This window comes from Panulirus ornatus, chromosome 6, assembly GCF_036320965.1.
Source record: "Panulirus ornatus isolate Po-2019 chromosome 6, ASM3632096v1, whole genome shotgun sequence".
Lineage (NCBI taxonomy): Eukaryota > Metazoa > Arthropoda > Malacostraca > Decapoda > Palinuridae > Panulirus > Panulirus ornatus.
The window spans coordinates 22,164,504-22,184,907 of record NC_092229.1 but is presented as its reverse complement, the minus strand read 5'-3'; the positions used below and the strand labels follow the sequence as shown (position 1 = coordinate 22,184,907).

The 20,404-nt window shown below is 42.5% G+C and overlaps 1 protein-coding gene across 1 annotated transcript; it reads right to left on the bottom strand.

Annotated features, from left to right (window-relative positions):
- Positions 1–584: 584 nt before the first annotated feature.
- LOC139749121 (protein O-linked-mannose beta-1,2-N-acetylglucosaminyltransferase 1-like) lies at positions 585–18,627 on the bottom strand. The gene is made up of 13 exons (XM_071662740.1): positions 17,959–18,627; positions 14,161–15,568; positions 13,800–14,006; positions 12,829–13,054; positions 10,351–10,484; positions 9,994–10,207; positions 7,800–7,923; positions 6,588–6,786; positions 6,211–6,395; positions 5,712–5,820; positions 5,210–5,290; positions 2,728–2,837; positions 585–1,506 (listed from the first exon to the last, which is right to left on the bottom strand). Exons 2-13 carry the CDS (start codon positions 14,194–14,196, stop codon positions 1,311–1,313), a joined length of 1,821 nt encoding a protein of 606 aa, XP_071518841.1. The 5' UTR covers positions 14,197–15,568; positions 17,959–18,627; the 3' UTR covers positions 585–1,310.
- Between the last annotated feature and the right edge of the window lie 1,777 nt (positions 18,628–20,404).

The following is a 20,404-nucleotide window of genomic DNA, read 5'->3' as shown; positions in this document are numbered from 1 at the left end:
TATGATGATGTCACTGAGAAAATAAGGATGAGCTGTTGAGGAGAATATCATTCATATCCTTATGTTCAAAACACAAGGTCGTCTGCAGAAACTTGTGGCTAGCTGGATCTGATACCAGAGTGATGGAGTTATAGTTATGAAGGTTGTTAGAGCAGTCTTCTTCGGTAGTCAAGGTTTACTAAGACATGCTATCTAAAAGTGATCTTTTTCTTCTCAGACGAAAGGGGAGGAAAAGGTTGGAAACGAGCTCAGAGGCGCATGGCACGAGTATGTAACCTATGCCATCCTGACCATAAGCCATGGTCAGTTTTAGTTAGAAGAGTAGTCGGTAGGCCTTGCGCGAGGACGGTATTGAAGATGGTATAGTGGGACACCATGGGAGGAGGACTAGATGTGGAATCATCCAACGCAGAGTTAAAGATAGTTCAGGTGCTGGCGAGAGCGGCTTTCTCAAATGTAAGAGTTAGCCATAATTTTATTAGAAGAAATAGAAAGGTTGCATTGCAGAAATTATCGGAATTGCTTTTTCTTCGGGACTAGAAAGATTTGCCAATTGAAGAAGTCAAATCAGCAAGGTTTATTTTCGTGAATACGTGCTTGACTCTCCGAAAAACAGCTTTGCAATACAGGAACACGTGTAGACTTCCTCAGCATTTTATGAAGAAATCAAGTATTGTTCAGGCCATATGATTTTTCAGGATAATGAAAATATCTTAATCGAAAATTTTCTTATTAATGAATTTTTTTTTCAACAATGTATTGGACTGAAAGTTTATATATACTTTTTATTCAGTAAAATTTCAGACATTTCAAGTAGCAACTTAAACCCTAAAGCTTATCTACGAGATGATACTTAGATTTTTTTTATGACGCATCTGCTTTTACATTTTAGGTTTAGTTCCTTTCCTGTGGCAGTCAGGAGCGTTGGCCTGGGTCGCCTAAAGACTCACAGGTACAGTGAGCGCCCATCTTACGAGAGGCAGTGCCGGGGCAGTTTGGACCTTCGGCGTTTTCATTCTTACCTTTTGCAAAGGTCGGATGCACGCTCGCACACACAATATATATATATATATATATATATATATATATATATATATATATATATATATATATATATATACACACACAATAGATTTTTAGAAGATAATCTCGTATAAGCAGACGACATGATTGTGTTCAGAAAGGCCAAGTTAGAATTTTCGGCTGCGTTACTTCCCAGTCTAAATCTAGGGAGAGCTCTTGTTTTTACACCAGAAGAATTGTTTACCATCGACGTCATGCGAAATCAGGGACCTTAAACTGAGGAACCATCACACCGACTCCGACATAAACACTTCAACTGTGGCATGAACCAGGTTGGTCAGGTAGATCTCGTCTGAGAAGGAGAGTGGGGGGACCCTCGTGGCCACGTGCATGAAGGTGTGGTGCTTCCTGAAGGGATGGTGAATGGCGTACCGGACGTCCTCCATGGTCACGTTGAATATGTTCGTCGGATCCTCCGTTAGACTGGCGACAAAATATATATTCTTAATGGATGTAGTATGGAAGGAAAGTTGCCAGAAGCAATAGGTAGTTTTTATCAGGTGTGTAAGACTTACATGTAGGTAGGAAGAGGGAAGGATGAATGGTTCCCCATGAAGGTAGCGTCTGCAGCAGGTTTGCTTGATGTTATCATGGCTGTTTAATCTGTTATGGATAGGGTCGTGATGGAGGTAAATGTGAGGGTTTTGGAGAGCGGGGTGGATTTACAGTCTGTTGGAGCTGGTGATATCTGTGTATTGACTCCGATGGTGTTTGCTGATGACACGTATCTGGTGACAGACTCAAGTAAGACTTTGCAGAAACTGGTATCTGGACTATGGAGTGTGTGAAAGGAGAAAGTTGAGAGCTGAAGTAAGTAAAAGTAAGATTATAAAGTTCAGTGAAGGAGAGACACAGGTAGGTTGGAGTGAGACATTGATTGGAGCGGACCTGGAGAAATTGGGGTGTATTAGATACCTGGGGATGAACATGGTAGTGATTGGTACCATAGACGGTAAAGTGAGCCATAGGGTGGCTGAGAGGATTACGTCCTGGGCATTGAGGAGTGTGTGGAAAGAGAGTTGTATGACGGCAAAGATGGGTATGTGATGCTGTAGTCGTCCCGACAGTTGTGTGCGGATGCGAGGCGTGGACCTTAGATAGAAAAGAATGTACGAGAGTGAATGTGTTCGAAATTAGATGCTTAAGAATAGTATAAGGTGTGGGGAGGGTTGATCGAGTACGAAATGGTAGGGTAAGAGAAAGATGTGGTAGTAAGATGATGGTTGAGAGAGACGTGAAGATGTGCTGAAATGGTTTTGACATTTCGGGTGAATGAGTGAGGGGAGCTTGACAGAGAGGATGTATTTGTCAGAAGTGGATGGGACAGGAAAGTTACAGAAGTAGGGAGACCAAATAGGATATAGAAGGATGGAGTGAAAGATGCTTTGAGAGATCGGGGCTTGAACATGCAGGAGGGTGTGAGGTGTTCATGGGACAGAGCAACTTGAAGCGTTGTATAGAGGGGGCGACGTTCTGACAATAGGCTGATCCAGAACATACGAAGCGGTCATGGGAAAGTAAAGCCAGTTCATATACGAAATAACCTGATCAGTTGCACTCTGCCCAGTTGACACCACCTATCGCCACTCTGCACCGCTTTAGATAAACCTAGACTACTTGCTGTTGACCCATGAGAGAACTTACCAGAAGGGGGAATGTGGGCAGGTGACGATGTAGAGTTGGTTGCCGTAGAAGGAGGCGGTGAACATCATCTGGAGGTTCTCGTGGAAGTTGTGGTCGTTGAAGCCCACACACTGTGAATGAAGAGGACGTCATGAGTGAGATGCTGCATCAGCGAGGGTGCACATGAGGGTACATTTCAAGGGACGTTGCCTCAGGACAGTGAGCGAGTGTTAATATCTCAGGAGGACATGCTGATTCCCTCCCCGTGATTTCCCTATGTACCAGTAGTTTGTGCTTCATGTACGTGGAAGATCTCACTGTGGTTGTGCTACTAGTATTGAAACTGTCTGTTAGACTTCTGGTATGCGATATCATTTTCCTCCTTAGCGTTCACTCTTCCTTCAGACGGAGTTTATATTTTTTCTTATACAGACTCAACATATCCAATGGAGTCTCCCCAACAGATGCATGTAGTTATATGGTCGAATTAGCCGTAAGTGTAATTGTGAGGTTATGACGGCTCTTCTCTTACACAGCTTGACCCTACTGTGGATTGAATTTCATCCCCATTTTCTCTATCCCTACCTGTCCACTTCATATTTCCAAGCTTATAAAGAATGTGTTTATTTTGGATTTAGCGCCAATGAAAGTATCCCAATTTTATTGACATAACAAAGCTACCAGAGGCTGCAGTGCCTTTACCCATATAGAAGAAAATGAAGAGCCTGTAGGCTGACAGGAAGGGACAATTGCGGTTAATGGACAGAGGAGGAGTCACAAAGACGAAAAAACATTTTATTTTAATGTGGCGATAACAAAGATGGATAAAGAACCACCCCATATCAGCAAGCAGTACTGTGTCTACTTAGAATGAAATGTTTAGGGCACCCATACAACACCTTCAGTTACTGGGCAGCAGATTTTGCGGTCTTCAGCATGTGAAATTTCCAGGATAGAAGACATAGTAAAGACAACACAGGGTCCAGTGGCTCATGCCTAGGTTATGAGTTTTTAACGCTAATCTGTCTGTTCACGTACTAAGTGGATGAGGTAGGAATACAATAGAAAGGTTGTGTTCTCTCCTCACCTTCACTAACTGCAGCAACAGAAGTCTTCACAGACAAGAATGGAAGTGAAACCATGCATTAGTGAAGTGAGCCTGCATGGAATGCAACAAGATAGAATAGAAATTAGATGATTTTATATAATCTCACTACAATGTCGCACTTGTTGTTGATCTGCAGTATATTGGTATGGTCTGGAATGAGAAAAAGGAATTGCATATGTACTATTTCCATCTGTTCATGTATAAGATATCTGAATTAAGAGAATGTCTTAACTTGGTTTTCAAGGTATTTATTGTCTTTGCATTAAAAAGCATCTGCCGGTAACTTGTTACATGTTCTGCACATTTATTTGCAGAGAAAATATTTTACGCCTCAGTGTTAAACCTTTTAGCTTTGTTTTATTTCGTTTTTCATAGTAACTGTATTCTCTTTCACATCAAAGAGATTTTCGTGGTTTACGCAGTCGAATTTATAAAAAAAAAATGTTGAAAATTTGTATCCGGTAGCCGCAAAGGCATCGCTTCTCAAGAGATAAGAGATCTAATATCCTTTGCCACTCTCTTCATACGCCAGGTGTCTCTGCGATGGAATCAGTTTTGTCGCCCGACTTTGTCTTTGTTCCATTTTTTTTTATGTAATTTGGGGCCCAGAATTGGACTGCATCTTGAATGAGTGGTCTTACTAGAGCGTTGAAAATGGTCATATGTGTTTCTGGTGTTTTGAAGTCCTTGTTCCTAGCCATGAAACCTCGCACCTACCATCATTTTTTGAAGTTAGTGTTCCTAGGTATGAAACCAGTGTTCCTATCTACGATACCTAGCATCTACATCATGTTTTGAAGTTAAGGTTCCTAGCTGTGAAACCTAGCATCTACATCATGTTTTGAAGTTAGTGTTCCTAGCTGTGAAACCTAGCATCAGTTCCCTTTTTTTTCACATGCTACTAGGCTGTGTGTATTATACTTCAGATTGTCACTAACAACAACTCCACGATCCTTATCTTCATTTGCTTTAGTCAGCGGATTTCGAAACAGCCCTATAGTCACTTGTCTATATTTCATCTGCCATTTGTTTGACCATTCTGCTAGTTTGTTTAGAACTCTGTGAAAATTTCTTGGTCCTGCTCGTTTACAGTTCTACCTTCGAGTTTTGTGTTATCCGCGAAGTTGGAGATCTTAGATATGATACCCAATTCTAGACCATTGATTTATCTTAATATGAAAAGAACAGGAGCAAGGATCGAACCCTGGCACACCACTCGTCACATTCAGCCAGTCTGAGGCTTCGCCATCTAGAACTACACGTCGCTTTCTGTCCATGGGCCAGTCACGAATCCATGTACACGTTTCATTCCTTATTCCGAGAGAAATAGAGTAGTAAATGCAAAGCTTTAATGGTAAATTGTAGTGAAATAGATAGGAAATGGGAGTAACTCACCCTGGCAGCGACGTAATAGGGCCATAAGGAGCTTTTCGATTCGTCTGGTTGGCTCACATACAGCACGTAGCTCTGGTTCACCTGGGGAACAGTGCCATACAGTTAGTCATGGGAGAGGGGGAAAGTTGGTTCGTCTAGTACATATATATATGCAAGGAAGATCTAGAATTTTCACGTGTAAGGAGACCCTGGTCTGGGATCGAGGTAGGACTTGCATGCTACAGCTCTAGCGTGTATGGAGGGACCCACTTCTATGCTGTCGCGTGAGTATCGATCGAGAAGACCTTTGTACTGATGACTAGAACGTGGCAGTGATTTGCCTATGGGTTGTGACTGTTTTACTTTATCTAGAACTGAATAGATGATAAAGTGGACTGTACATTACACGTACCTTGTTACTTGGCATGGGTGGGACTTGTACCTATTGCGGGCGTCACGACCGGGTTCCTGGATATAAACTGGACCTGGCAGTGACAGGGTATGAGAAGGATCTAATACTTACCGGGTGCCTGGGTAGAGGTAAGTCCTTGCACGGGTGGTTGCTGAGGTGGAGCACTTGGCCGTTTCTGATCGCGTCGTAATGGAAGTCAAGGTAGTTCGTTAGCTCTGCCCTGTGGATCACTCGTTGTTAGGTATGCCCATGGCACTTACAATTCGTATTTAGATTGAAGTTAATCCTGAATTATTTCGTTTCAATTTAAAGAAATTTGATTATTCTTGATTAGTTTTTGATATATATTTTTCTCATACTCTTTAGATCTCCATAAGTTGACATTTTGAAAGAAATGTGAATAAGATATGATTCTCTACCGATAAGTTTATTTATCGGGATATGGAACCCTGTAACTTCTTTAATACTGGAAGAAGTATTACGAGGAATTGATCTTTGGTATGTGTAAGATTAACTGTGACTTTGTAAAATATTGGATACAAACAGACCAGCGTGACGAGATCAGTCTGTCACAAACTTTAGATAACATTTCGAGCAGAGGTTGCCTTACCTCTTGATATCGATGGTGACGTTGAGACGTGTGTTGAGCGGCCGCTGGTCGTAGTAGTACACCTGTTCCAGGCCGGTGACGTGGACGCCGCCGCTACCACGGTGCTTCGTACGAGGGATCTCCGGCACCAGGATGTCTCGCTCGCCCATCATGTGGTACCGCAGCCACCAGTCCCAGTCCAGGGTCTGTGGAATAGATGTCAAGTGAAATACCTGTGGTTTGAGGAAAGGAGGCGAGTGTGAGCATCAACCGTGTAGCTTGTGAACTACATTACTGGTGTGCATGTTGCTCATTAAGGAACTCTCTCGTCCTCTAATGAAGATATTAACATCGCCATCGTTTGCCATGGTATCATCGTGAATTATCGTTATTCTGACCTCATTCAAGGGGGCCCATTTCTGGACCATCTCCTTCGCCACTTCCCTCCTGACCATCCAGCCATAAGCGGGGATTCCGTGGAACCTGTAGAGGCGCGTGGGGTCAAGGGCGGTGTGGCTGAAGGCATTGTAGTTGTAAGCGTTGACGCACACCAACATTGGGTCCGACGTGAGCAGTGTTGCCGTCTGGTGGAAGTACCTTGGGAGGCAGGAAGTAGAGAAGTGGTTGTAGGACATGTTTATCTTCAAGTTGCTGATCCTGTCTTCGTGGATTATGCAAGACTTCATCGTGCAGCTCTAGAAGGCTAATGATGTTCATATGTAAAGATGAAGTTAGTATCTACATGTATATAACAGAAAGGTAGTGAATTTTCGAGATGATATCGTGTTTCATCTTATGTCTCTCGTAAGATAAATCTCACAGGGAGTCAGGGAATGATGTGCCGGTCTTAGTTGTCGCCAGAAATTTCCTCGTGCAAAACCCAGAGAATCTTACCTCCCTCCACCCTCCTTAGTCTTGACGATTACCTCTCCTGTATACAATAATACAGCCCCTTCCCGACATACGTCCGAGTTCCGGTCTGACCGACCGGTTATATGTCGAAATGGACGTAAGTCGGACGCATGTCAGCGTGGCATGTAGAATTCGTATACCTGTAAAACATTCTTTAATTCTATTCATTTGCTATCATGATTATCTCGTTTTTTATCAACCAGCTTTATTATATGATTCTGTAGTATCTTTTTACGTTTTATTTAAGTTCTATAATTCACATTTCATTTATATTTTTTTATTTATATTTCGTTTCGTTCGTATGTACGGATGGTCGTAAGTCGCTTAGGTCGTAAGTAGATCAGGTGTATATCCGTGACGTATTCTTCAGGGTCATCAGTCTTCAGTAGTCCTCGGTGGGCATACATGTATGAATTCAGTGATTATGTATGTGGGCTGTTCATCATTCCGTCTACCATGTTAGACTGACAGACAGACACAGATGGACTTAAAGGAAGACGATATAGTCGACAAAGGAAGACGATATAGTCGATTGATGATGCACCCTCGGGAGGAAGGGACAGAGGAGTAACAAGTCAGACCTAGTTGAAGAGTAGTTGACGAGTGGTAGATCGTAGTTAGGGTGAGTAGATGATTGTCAGATGTTACTTGTGGATGAGTTCTCAGACCATAATGAAGGTTGGAGGATTCACACTTACGGGATGAAGTCTACAGAGAGGTCAAGATCGTCCTCCAAGATAATGGCCTTGTCCGCCTCGAGGTACTGCTCAAATACTCTCGACAAGACAGACTTCACGTGGGAGCTGATGCGACTTGTCCTGCCTGCAATGAAGAGGGATTGTGACCTTCAAGGTGACCTTGCCGGGAAACAACACTGGCACACACACATTAAACCACAACACACGCATGCATGTAGCTGGTCTGTTATTTGCTTAATGTACCATCACCTCACCATCGCCAGTAGTAGTATAAACACCAGCAGTATTGAGAGTGTGTTGGTTTAGCGTATCCTCTCATCCGTGTATGGTTGCATGTAAAGAAATACGTTTCATATATATTTTTTATATTATTTCTTTTCTTGAAATTTCTTGAAAATTTCACGCCTTAAGATTAATCCATCGGGTGAAAAATGAAGATGATTTTTTAACTGTAAAGTTGACCCGGGAAGAAAATTTGCAGAATTATGCTGCCTACGTCTTTTATTGTATACACAATTACCTCTATCTGTCTGTCTGTATATCTCACTCTTTTTCTATGAGTCTAAATAATTGTAACTCTGTCTATATAACAAAATTTCTATATAAACTGAGGCTACTTTAAGGCGACCAGTCTAGAATGTATAACGAAATTTATTCACGACTTGCACTTTCTTTTGGTGTGTTGGTAGCGGACGACCCGCGTGCGTGCCGCTAATTTTCTCCAGTGGTCTGAACAACAACAACACTGACAGTTGCCTCGCTGGTCTCATTCTTTGTGTCTCGTGACAGAATTTCAGAGAGGAAGAAATATCACTTTGATTTAATGCAATTTTATTAATCTATTTTCATTCATCAATGATATTTACGTCAGATGAAAACTGGTTGGGTTCGATGATGCTGATGGGAACATTTTCTGAAATTCGTTTCTGAGCACACGTGCGTTGCACACACCTGGTGTTTCAGTCTTTGGTAAACACCACGAACCATGGTGCCTGACTGCGACCTTGTCTTTAAGACAATGAAACGTAATAACAAACGAGGATTCAGCTCCTTGAGGTTATACTGTTGGAGTCACCATCTAACAGGTGTTGAGTTCATCTGTATTTACTCTGTTTCAGTTATTGAGGTTTTCTCTGTATTTTACGTGTGCAATGTTCTCATTCACACGCTACCTAGAATCTAGTAGTTAATGTTGCTTTAGACCGTTGCAACGAAGTTGAAACATCCACATAGTTGAGGAGATGAAGTGAATTAGGGAAACCACTGGATTGTCTGCAGCTATCTGGCATCACAGGACATCAGGAATCGTCGGTAGAATTTAGACTGCAACAAAGTACCAGTAATGACAGGTGTGAAAGTACAGCATTGAGGCACAGACAGTCGAGGGGGTATAGACTGGCGAAGCACAGCCTCGTACCGTCCGCATGTAGCAGGGCGAGCAGCTCGCCACAATGTGACGTCATAGCTTTGTGTGTGTGTGTGTGTGTGTGTGTGGTGGGGTGGGACAAGACCCAGGTTACTTGTATCTTCCGATAACTGAGCCTTAAAGGTAATTTGTTAAGAAATGTAAAACTCCTATAAGTCGTAGTGGCACGTACCCAGTTTTTATTATTTTTCCCCGGCACCAGGGCAAGTCACAAAGCAGTTAGCTGATAACGATAACACAAGCGATTTCAGTTTCTTCTCTTTTATAGTCAAGGACGCCCTATTCCCCGCAGGCTTTGTCAACAGGTTGTGACTCATGTTGTTTAAGATGAGATGATTGTTTTCCCAGCAATAGAAGTAGTATGATTTAGGGACCTTTATTCACAAAAGGATTACTACCATGATATCTCAGCATACCTTTGAGATTATTAGATGCCAAATATCTAACTTTATTGTATCTCTAAAATACTTCATTGATTTTCCATGGTTTTTGGAAATACCCTTGTGGGCAGGCGGCATTGTTGACCACTAGAATATCATGCAGTCACGAAGATTTTTTCAGTTATATTACATAATAGTACAGTACACAAACCACATCACATGTTCTGAAAACTTCATCACACTAAGGAAGAATTTTAAAAACACTAGAAAGAGCAAAATTCGCCATCAAATGCACCACTTCTCCCTTCCTTACACACCTTCAATATCCTTGTGCTGTGATGAATCAATAGATAATATAACATTTACTGAGTATAAGAGAGTCACTAACCTAGTGGCGCGGGGTTGTGGTGTTCTACCACGGGCAGGTTGAGGAGGGAGGCCAGCGCTCGCGCCTCGGGGCTGTGGCCGTCGACGAAGATGGTGATGGGTGTGATGGTGCCGCCGGGGCTGGACCACAGTTGACTCACCTGACGCAGGACGTGGGGCAACCGGTGAGCTGTCACTATGGCCACGGGAATCACCTCCTGCACCTGGTACTCAAGCTGATCCCCAACACAATAGTCTTAATGTAGTATACTGATGCAGTAGTACATGGACAGTAGTACGTTGCAGGTGCACAAAATATATCGTCAAAGTGGAACAAGAGTTTGGCATGGTGATGTAAATAAGAGTAAAATAATCTTACGATGTTGTGTGGTAGAGGTGACCATGGTAGGTCATCATAGTGACAGCTGCAGAAGTTACCGTAGCCTTCGTAAGTGTCACAGAAGGTGGCGCGCTCCTCCATCCCCGCTCGACCGTGCCAACCACAACGCTGCTCTGAAAGTAAAGCAGTTTTGTTAGTGCAACGCAGTACAGCTAGAGCCGCATGTCATCCACACACTCTCGCTGCATCCTAGTCTTCCAGTTGGTGTCGCCCTTACCGCTACTTAGTGCTATTCACCACCGTCATCCTGCGCTATCGCTTCCTCTTTTTGTTATCTGTCACCATTACAATAGGCCTCACGTTTACCAGCATCACACCTGCATCTTGTGCCGGCCAGTCATCCATCCAGGGTCACGCACGCCTTGCCTGGTGTCATCCATTACCGCTTGCAACATCGTCCAGTGCTGCCTATACCACTATCCCTATGATGTCTGCTCACCAGTTCATGGTATCTTCAGTATTACACATTGAAAATCAAACTTGTAACTTTCGAATGAAATTATAAGATCATAGCAAGGGAAGCGAACTGTGAAATGTTGCATGGTAATAGGAATCGTTGACTCTTAACCTACTCATGACTAACACGATTTCAGGATTTTCGTGCCCATGGTGTGCCACCGTGTGTACTGGAGGCTCGACGTTATGCCCGTGCACTGGCACCAGCGGACGGACGCCCCATCCAGCGTCGTCGTGTTGGCTTTGTTGAATAATTTATCATTTGAATGCTGTCATAACGTTTGAGACGATAGCACTTGTTTGCATGACAGTCGTCAAGCTGTATCTACAACATTTTGCGTGTTCCGTATACCTACAAATAAGAGAATACATCCCACTTTTTTTTTTTTTCAAGTTTAAGGAATTCTACCAGGTTTCCTTCAGCGTTCCAAGTCTAACCAAATTTTCGAATGTTTGACGTATCTGGAAACGGCAGACATAAATAACAAATCTTATAACGTTTTTTTCTTCGTGTGGCCAAATGAACGTTTTGTCAATAAGTTTTAGATATGTTCAACGTTGTTTCCTGTGGCATTTTATCCTGACGTTAGGCTCAGGTACGTTGTTTATCGCTTTTGAGTTGTAACTGAAACGTCAGGATGTCAGTGGCGGGAAATATGAGTTTTTTTTTGCTTTCGTGTAATAATCACATCATCAGGGGAGACACAAGAGAGAAATATAAGTCAGTTGATATAAATCGAAGAGACGAAGCTAGGACGCCGTTTGGTAAACATGGTATGAATGGTGTTAGTGTTTATTTTGACGTGAGATTAAGTTTAAAAGAACTTAGATGAAATGAAAATATCAGTTTTCAATATCTTTAATGACGTAGGCATCGGTCACAGACAAAAGTCATTTTGGAGGTCAGGCCTTTAAAGGAAATATATTGAATGGCGGAAAAGATCAGAAAGTTGAGAAAAAATAAGAGTTTTTCAGAAAGTGGGAAATCTCTCCTTTAAAAGTGGCTCAACCTAGCTCTTAGGGGAAGACGTGTGATGGTAAAGATCTTCAGATGGAAGCGGTTTGGGGAAAAAAAAGCAGACAGTGTTGCTCACCCTTGAACCACTGACTACACTGCCATCATGTGACGTAGAAGCACAGTGAGTGGTACGTGGTTTGATTAATGGTGGAGTCATACAGGCAACCAGTTCTCGGGAGGAGAAGCCAAGGTAATATCAGTAGAAGATGCAAAGAGAACAACATTGCGGCTCAGGCCAAGTTGGTCAGGTTGGGTACAGTTGATACGTCGGACTACTTTGGTCTCTGTCGTGTAAGTAAACAGAGGTAGATCCACGTCACATGTGAGTGCGGTACTCCATACATGGACGAATCCGTGCTCTGTGTGATCGAGCAACTGTTCTATAAACAAAAACAAAACAAAAAATCGGCATCTTGAACATAGCTCGCAGATTCTTAGAGGCAAACTTCGCTATTTGTGTGCGGGTTCCCAAGATGAATTAGGTGTTACGGTGATAACAAGTATGGTTATGCATTAAAGTACATAGGAAGGACAGATAAGAGAGTTGTTGGTCCAAGACAGTGTTATCGTCATGCTAGCCTAAACTGTGGTAAAAACAGTACAGTAAAGTTGTGGATTACAGAGCTGTCAAAGGAGACAGGGGAACAGAAGGAAACAGAGCTTTGGATCCATTTAGGTCTCCGTGTGTTGAACGCGTGCTATTAATGACGCCCTCTGCCGTGTGCAGTGCTTTCACATGCATTGTGCCATCCTACGCTGCCCTAAACCACAGCCATGCCATCCATACTGCCCTCCCAAACCGCCACTATCAGCACTCCACATATTGTCACCCACAGCATAATCTATCATCCAGTACATCTAGTAGTGTCAACAACTAATGCTTTCGACACCGCCGTGTCCTGCCACTCTGTTAGTTACCGGTGTCACTAACATACCTCCTACAGTCAGGCACAGTTCCGCTGTGAGTACACACGTTACCTCACCTTCTCCACGGGGTACTGTGGTCTGGACTTGGAGCGGCGACACTTCTAGCTTCTCCATGTCGCGTCCTGGGAGGGATGTGGTGAGGGCCTCCAGCACCACCCTGCCGCCCTTGTGCACCACCAGGCACCACACGTCCTTGTAGGCCAGACTGTCGATGTACAGGCCGCCCAACTCTGTCATCAGCCAAGTGATCGTAGTCTCCTCCAGGAACGTCGTGAAGTCCGGCTGTCGTGAAAATGTTGTGTTACGTCCTGTTATTCATTCATATAATGAGATTGCAAAGTGAAATATCTATGTCATGAAGCTTATGAGATTTATTTATTTGTTCATGGTTACCCCATAACCATTTTCTGAGAGTATGTTGGCTACAGTTGAACGGTTAGAGTCGAGCGGTGATAACACCACCAGGATCCCTGATTAAGAAAGTTTGCGGATGGGAATGTGAGAATCATTATGATGGCGAAGTGTAAATCTTACCTGTTTAGTACCTAATCATCAAAGGGTGAACAGCTTATGATTGTGGAGCAATATATGTGGGGTGTTCTTGCATGATATTAGAATGGATCGGTTTGTGTCAGTCTCCATTTCTCTTAAATAGAAAAGGCACGAATTTTGGATAGTTCATCAGTCCTCTTATTTATTCTAAGCCCACTATGTCTGAAGATACACAGAAAAAATTTATTTGAATTTTGTCTGATAATTCTGTTATATCGTGTCGTACTTTTGACATAGGCATTTAATTGAAGGTAGTTTAATGCTGTTTATTAAGAGAATAACAATAAGAATGCTTTTTTTGTGGACGTAAAGAAATTTCACGGCAATGAGAATAGCAAACTTCATTTTGCAGTGCCCCTGGCCATTTGTTTATCCTCACTTTCCATCCTAACTGGGGAACCCTTGTGTGTTAACAAGAACACCACTACCGGCATCTACAACAACTTTATATAATGAATCAGTTACTATGACTTACTGCTCCTAAGATGACCAAGAGACGACCGTCCTGGATGTGTTGAAAGTCTTCCAGGAGCTGGCGATCAGTACCGGTCTGCCAGGTCATGTAAGAGTTTGCCGCCATGACCTGGCCCGTGACCTGGTGTAGTGTGATCAGGTGGATGCCAGCGTGAAGTCTGACAGGTCCGATCTTCCATATCTTGGTGATATTAAGGACACTATACACCTACAGGAAAAACCTATGATTATGTAGTAAAACAAATACACATGTTTGTGTGTTTGTATATATTGTCTCACTGATGTATGTAACAGAGTGAAGCTGTAACCTGGGAAGTGCTATTGACTTCAAGATTCGTATAGTAGCACTCATTGAACCTCACCTGCTGGTCGTTCACCGCTACGGTGACACCCGTCATGTTGACTGTGATATCCAGGTTTATATGATCTGGTTGGTCGTCTGGACGGGAATCTGTTAGAGACTTAGATCTTTTGGAATATAAGTTCCAGTGGTGTCAAGACCACCTTGTTGCAGTTCTTGTGAAGGCTTTTGAGAATCATAAAAAGTTACTTGACCAGATTCATTGGTGGATATTCCTAGGTCTTCCGATACAGAATTGTCTGTAACCACTTTATCTGTAATGGGAGCAAAACCTTCAGTAAAAGAAGTTTCAGTAATTACAAGATTTTCATGAAAGGAAGCCGTTGTAGCCTTATGACCTCCTGGAAGGGCAGCCTCACTTGTCTCCTGATCACCAGAGAGTGAGGGTTCAGTAGCCTCTTGATCCCTGGCAAGGTTGCCTTCGTCGATTTGTTGATCATCAGAAGAGATGGTCTTTGTATTCTTTCGGTTCTTGCTGTCGTCATCTACAGAGGAACTTTCGGCATACTCACTCTTGCCTTTGGAAGGGGAAGTGTTTATACCTTCATCAGGAACACTAACTTCATGTCTTGGTTCTTCAGTAGCCTCGTGATCTTCTCTAGCCGTACTGTATGTAGTGGAGGAATATTCAGTAACTTCCTGATATAGTTTAGAGAGTGAAGATGTCATAACAGCTTTACTTAAATTAGCCTCGACCCTAGAAAAGGAAGTATTATTAGCCTCTTGGTCTCGTAAAGGGAAGGCTTCAAAGGTCGTTTGATGTTCTTGAGAAATAGCTTGAGTATCTGAGGTCGTTGAAACAGTCACTGTATCTGTTGCTAACTGAAGAGATAAAAGTCTCCGAGATGCTGCAGCTCCTCGTGTTGATGCATGTTTAGTCTTGCTTACCGTCTGTTCAAAGCTTTGGTTGATGGTTGGAGATGCACCATCATTGGCGATCACTTTGGCTTGGTTATTTACATCGTTCTTCGAATCATTATTGCCACCGTAACTGTGACCCATTACATTTTTATCCGTACCGTTTATCGTCACTATTATATCACCATTAATAGTTTGTAATTCTGAATCGTCTCGCTGGGGTTTCTTTCCCGATGCTATTTCTTCATCATTATGAGACGGTATACTTTTGTTGATGCTTTCTCGGGTTGTCACCACTGATAAGATTTTCTCGGTGATCAACTTTGGGTGTAGGTTCTCTTTACTACTGGCAGTCACATATACTGCTGCACCGTCGCCATCTGAATGGTTCACAGTCAGAAGGATGACAAGGTAGGCAAGGTTGAGGAGAATGATAGCTATTATCCTCTGTTTAGTACTCCAGGGCATTATGAAGGTCTAGTGTAGAGAGGAGATATGTTGCTGTGGTGGTAGATGTTAGTCCAGTGGTGCGTGGCATTACACGTCCCTATCTGAAAGAGGATAATGGAGATAAGACATACTGATACATGTGGTCAGTTGTACTTCTTTTTGATGGAACCTAACTGGATGGGTGAGTGGCATGGCAAGGTGATAAGTTACTTTATTTATGTGTGCTTTACTTGTAAGTCTACCCTGTTGACTGTTTAAATCCACAAGTTTTTTCCATAGCTGCAGGAAGACTGTATAGTTCCATCATCGTTGAGTTCTTTCTGGATTACTGTGCTCATCTTCGAACGTGGTGCTTCACCATATGAAATATACAAGTCTGCTTTGCGATTGACTATTTAATTCTGAAATTATCATAGACAACTTGAATATATAAGGATTCGCCTTCCTAAAGCTGATCAGGTTTAGCAAGGGTAGGTAAAGTAAGCGTTAGATTTTTTAAAAGATAATTTTGTTTTGTTTTTCTTGGGTTTATTCATATATAAAAATTGTGCGGGTATTTAAAGTTTAACAAATCCAACACATACTAAATTAACGTAGGAATGTTAGGAGGAAAAAATTAATAGATTTTTGATTAGGTACGGATATATCATATCAAGTAAGCGTTTGATAAAGTGGGAGAATTAGAAAAGACAAACGTTGATTGAAGAGATGGAAGAATTATTACTTCAGGTACATCTCGGTCAGACTTGCACTTTACTCTCCTGATGGGAAAATCAGAACCTGGAGTTGTGGGCTGGGGAGTCGGACACATCGGCTTCCCTCTCCCAGTGTTGATTAACATCCATGTTAAGGTAATGGCGAGAGAGGCGTGCTCAGGCCTCGAGGAAGGAATGTTAGTTGGGGATGAACCAGTTAGATCTACGAGGGTTTGAGGAGGAGGAGGCGGTTGTCAGCAGCACAAGAAGGTACCTAGTGAATGGTCGGGGGTGGTTTAGTCGGGAGAGCAATTAGAAATTAAGGTAAACGTACCCGAAACTAGTATGGAGAGAACAAGGCAGCCATAAGTAGACAGTTAGAATCAAGCACGTAAAGAAGTATAACTTTATAGTGTTGAAGATGTGTTATATCTCGCAGTGGAGACTGTAACAAGGAAATCAGGCCTAGCACTACAACAGACATACAGTCAAAGCAGCATTGAACAGGAAGGATAAGGCTGTTCACAGGCAAGCTGGTCCTGAGGCTGAACATAATGATGCGTAAGAGTTCAATATCGAGCCAAGTTGTCTGATACAGACACTTGGACCATTTGAGCAAAACAAATGAAGCTCTTTTGAGTGCATGTTATTGTTAGCCTGAAGAGGAATAATGAAAATGATTTGGGTAGACCAAAGCAAGGATGAGCTGGAAAAGCAAAGCTGTTTTCTCGAGAGAGAGAGAGAGAGAGAGAGAGAGAGAGAGAGAGAGAGAGAGAGAGAGAGAGAGAGAGAGAGAGAGAGAGAGAGAGGCGGAAGAGATGGACATGTTGCAGGAAGGAAGTCTCCTGAAAGATGTGACAAGCGAGGAATGTAAGGGGGAAAAACTAGTTTAAGGAAGGGGAAATCGATACTTAACGACTTGAAAGTCGGGTAAGTTATGACAACATGAGGATGGAGGTTATAAACACAGGAAACTACTTGCTGACGATGTTAGCTGAGTTTTAGATTGGTTTGTATCGACTCTGTATACTGATTCTTTACAATGTTTGGCGGTGAAACATAAGCTTAACCTTGCTCGTCGTTGTAAAATTAGGTTAATGAGAGAACTTTATTAAATGAATTGGAAGAAAGGTTAATGTACCTTTAAACATGTGAGCGAACACGGTAGATTCTCCAGTTATTAATGATTTATCAGGAGTAACTGGCTTGAGAAATTGTACCAAATAGCTGATAAATAATATTCAGATAATCATTTTCTCCATATATATTTCCTTCTAAACAACTGTGTGGGTTGCGCGGTTGAGCGTCCAGAATGTTGGATACGCTTCCTTGCGAATTCCAGATAAGTATTTCGTTATTTTCTTTGCGTTTCTCATGATGTAAAAGTTAGTCCATGAAGAACCTTTAAGCTGTATGTGGAGACCTAGAATGATGACCATAGCAAACTTCTCTCGTAACGTTTGTGTGTGTCTATGTGTTGTTTCACTGTTGTTTTCAGCTAGGTCGCATATGGTTTATGTTTTCATGCTTTTGTTGATGACATCTTGTGTCAGACAGCTGAGGGGGACTTGTTTGTTAGTGATATTGGTGGAGCTGTTGTGTCTACGTACCTTTCTTTTTTACGCAGATATCCGTACAAGGATACACTAAGGGTAGTTCACCCGTTTTTCATTGTTTGAAAACGATAGATAGATAGATAGATAGATAGATAGAGAGAGAGAGAGAGAGAGAGAGAGAGAGAGAGAGAGAGAGAGAGAGAGAGAGAGAGAGAGAGAGAGAGAGTGTTTCATACATACTTGGAGGGGTTGAATGCCTCATTTTTATCGTCGTAGAACACTTCTGTGATTTTCTAGATACGGTTCTGCCGTGCTCAGGCCCACTCATCATTAACACCTGAGGTTTGGTTGTCATTAGCAGTTCAGACGTGTAACTTCTCCACACTTACACACACACACACACACACACACATATAGTCACTGTGAGTCTGTTGAACAACACCAAGCAGCGCAACCCTGTGAGCTTTACACAACTGAGTTCTTTAGATCCGCGAGTTCTCACGACACCATGAAATATGCTTTCATTTTCAGCTGATGTGTGTGTACAGATTCATTAGTTAAGTCACATTACCAAAACACACAACATCTGGTTATGTTATGCAGAAGCGAAATTCTCGCCTGACAGGGAGCCCCGTATGGTAACATCGCCTCTTGCCTCCAGATGTGCGCGTCGCTTCACAAGGCTGGATCACGAACCACCACCTCTCTGGAAGGAGGAAGACTGTGAGGAACTGTTTATCCTCATCTGGTCGCCTCTCTCACAACAGGAAAGACTTGCACAAATTAAGATCCTGTTACTCATTTACTATTTATGTTCTCATTTGTAACGAATAAATGTCATTCACGAGACAAAGAAAATGAACTATTTCCAATAATGAATAGATGATAGTTTGTAGAATGCGGGCAGGTGCAACAGTTGTCTGAATATATTTTGAAGTAGTATGGTAATTATGGTTACTGAGTAATTACTTGTACAGAGAACTACAGGGGAGAGCTTTGGCAGATGCAGCTTCCATTAGACTGAGTAGCGATTGTTACAAAGGATTATTCCAAAAAAAGATATGAAGTGGAGTTTTATGTATGGAAAAATATCAGTAAAGGATATGATTCTACTGATGCCATTTTGCACCGGTATTGGGGTAATGGTGGCCGTTGCTGGTCTCTAGCGTCCGGGTAGCCTTCATGGCTTCAAGGCTGACATCATCCTGGGCGTTGCCACACCACCTGCGCCTCGTCATGTGCCCGTGTGTCGTTGTAAGGGAGGAAGCATTGCAAATATATCATTAGCATTTCATTTTATTTCAAACACGCGAGCGTAAAATTTTGAACCCGTAACACGCAGAGTAAACACGCACCTGGCACAAGGTAGGATGTGTGTTCGTATTATCCATAACCATTTTAATTGTATTTTCTTGTCTGGTGTATAGCCGCGTTCATGGATCAGGGGCTAAAGTTTTTATGATTTTTAAGAAGCGAACACAGACCAGTGTAGAGGGGTCAACGTTGTAGGGTGTTACGCGAGCGGCTGAGGCAATAGTGCCGGCCGATCAGGGAGCAGGTGGTTTGAGAATAGCCGAGGGTGCTTTGAGCACACTGTCACCCTCCTCCTCCTCCTCCTCTCTGACACATCCGGCCAGACGAAAAAAGATAAAACTATTTGTGACTTTTGTTGATTTTTTTTCAGAAGCATATGGTGTAGTCCCCAGGTCCCAGTTATTCATGATATTTTGCAGAGGTTGGGCTGCGGGAGGTTGATGATGTACCGTGTGACTTGAGTATCGTGTGTACTGCTTCATGACAGCCACACTGGGGTCAGCATGGGTCGCCAACCTCGTGTTACTTGTTCTGTTATCTATGTGAACCAGTTGATGGTGATGGAAGAAAATTGCGACATGGAAAGATGTTTAGAATGGTTATATATACTTTAGTAATGATGGACGATACTGTTATTGTCGACATGTAGACAAAACATGATTAAACAGTTAGAATCACTGCAGCAGCTTTGTTGGGACTATGGCATGAAAGTAAACAATGATAGAATTAATTTCTTTATTATAAATGGTGAGTCGATTCTTATGAACGAGTGTGTGAGAGCGCTGTGACAGTTATGTATACTTAGGTTCGCCTTTCATGCGTGACGGTTCAGTGCCCTCGGCCGTCAGAATACATACATGCCGGGAATAAGCTGTGTCATGTATTGAAGTTGGTCTCGTCTGTCAAAAAAGAACAACGATGTGCCATTCATTGTGAAGCGACGGATGTTTGATGGGGCGTTGATGTCGTCCCTCATGTACAGTTGCCCCAAGAAGTGATGTCATATTCAAATGTTTGACAAAAAATGCAGTATTTGGCAACTACATCCACCTCTCGCGTCCCCAGGTCGTCTTTGTCTTTGCAGAGCTTCTCTTAGTAAAAAGCAATTCATTAGACCACATATTAAGTTATATTTGATATATAGACATGAATGCATTTGGCTGGCCACCAGTAAGTGTTAAATAATTTACTTTCTTTTGGCGAATCGAGATGGATGTGTTAGCAGACGCTGCCACCTGTGATGCCACATTGCTGAAACATTTTGTAACCCCACAGAGTGCCCCGCTCATTTTTAGATGCCTCCAAAAACACTAGCATAATATTACATTACTCTGCAAGGAAAGGAAACATAAACAGCTTACAAAAATGCTGT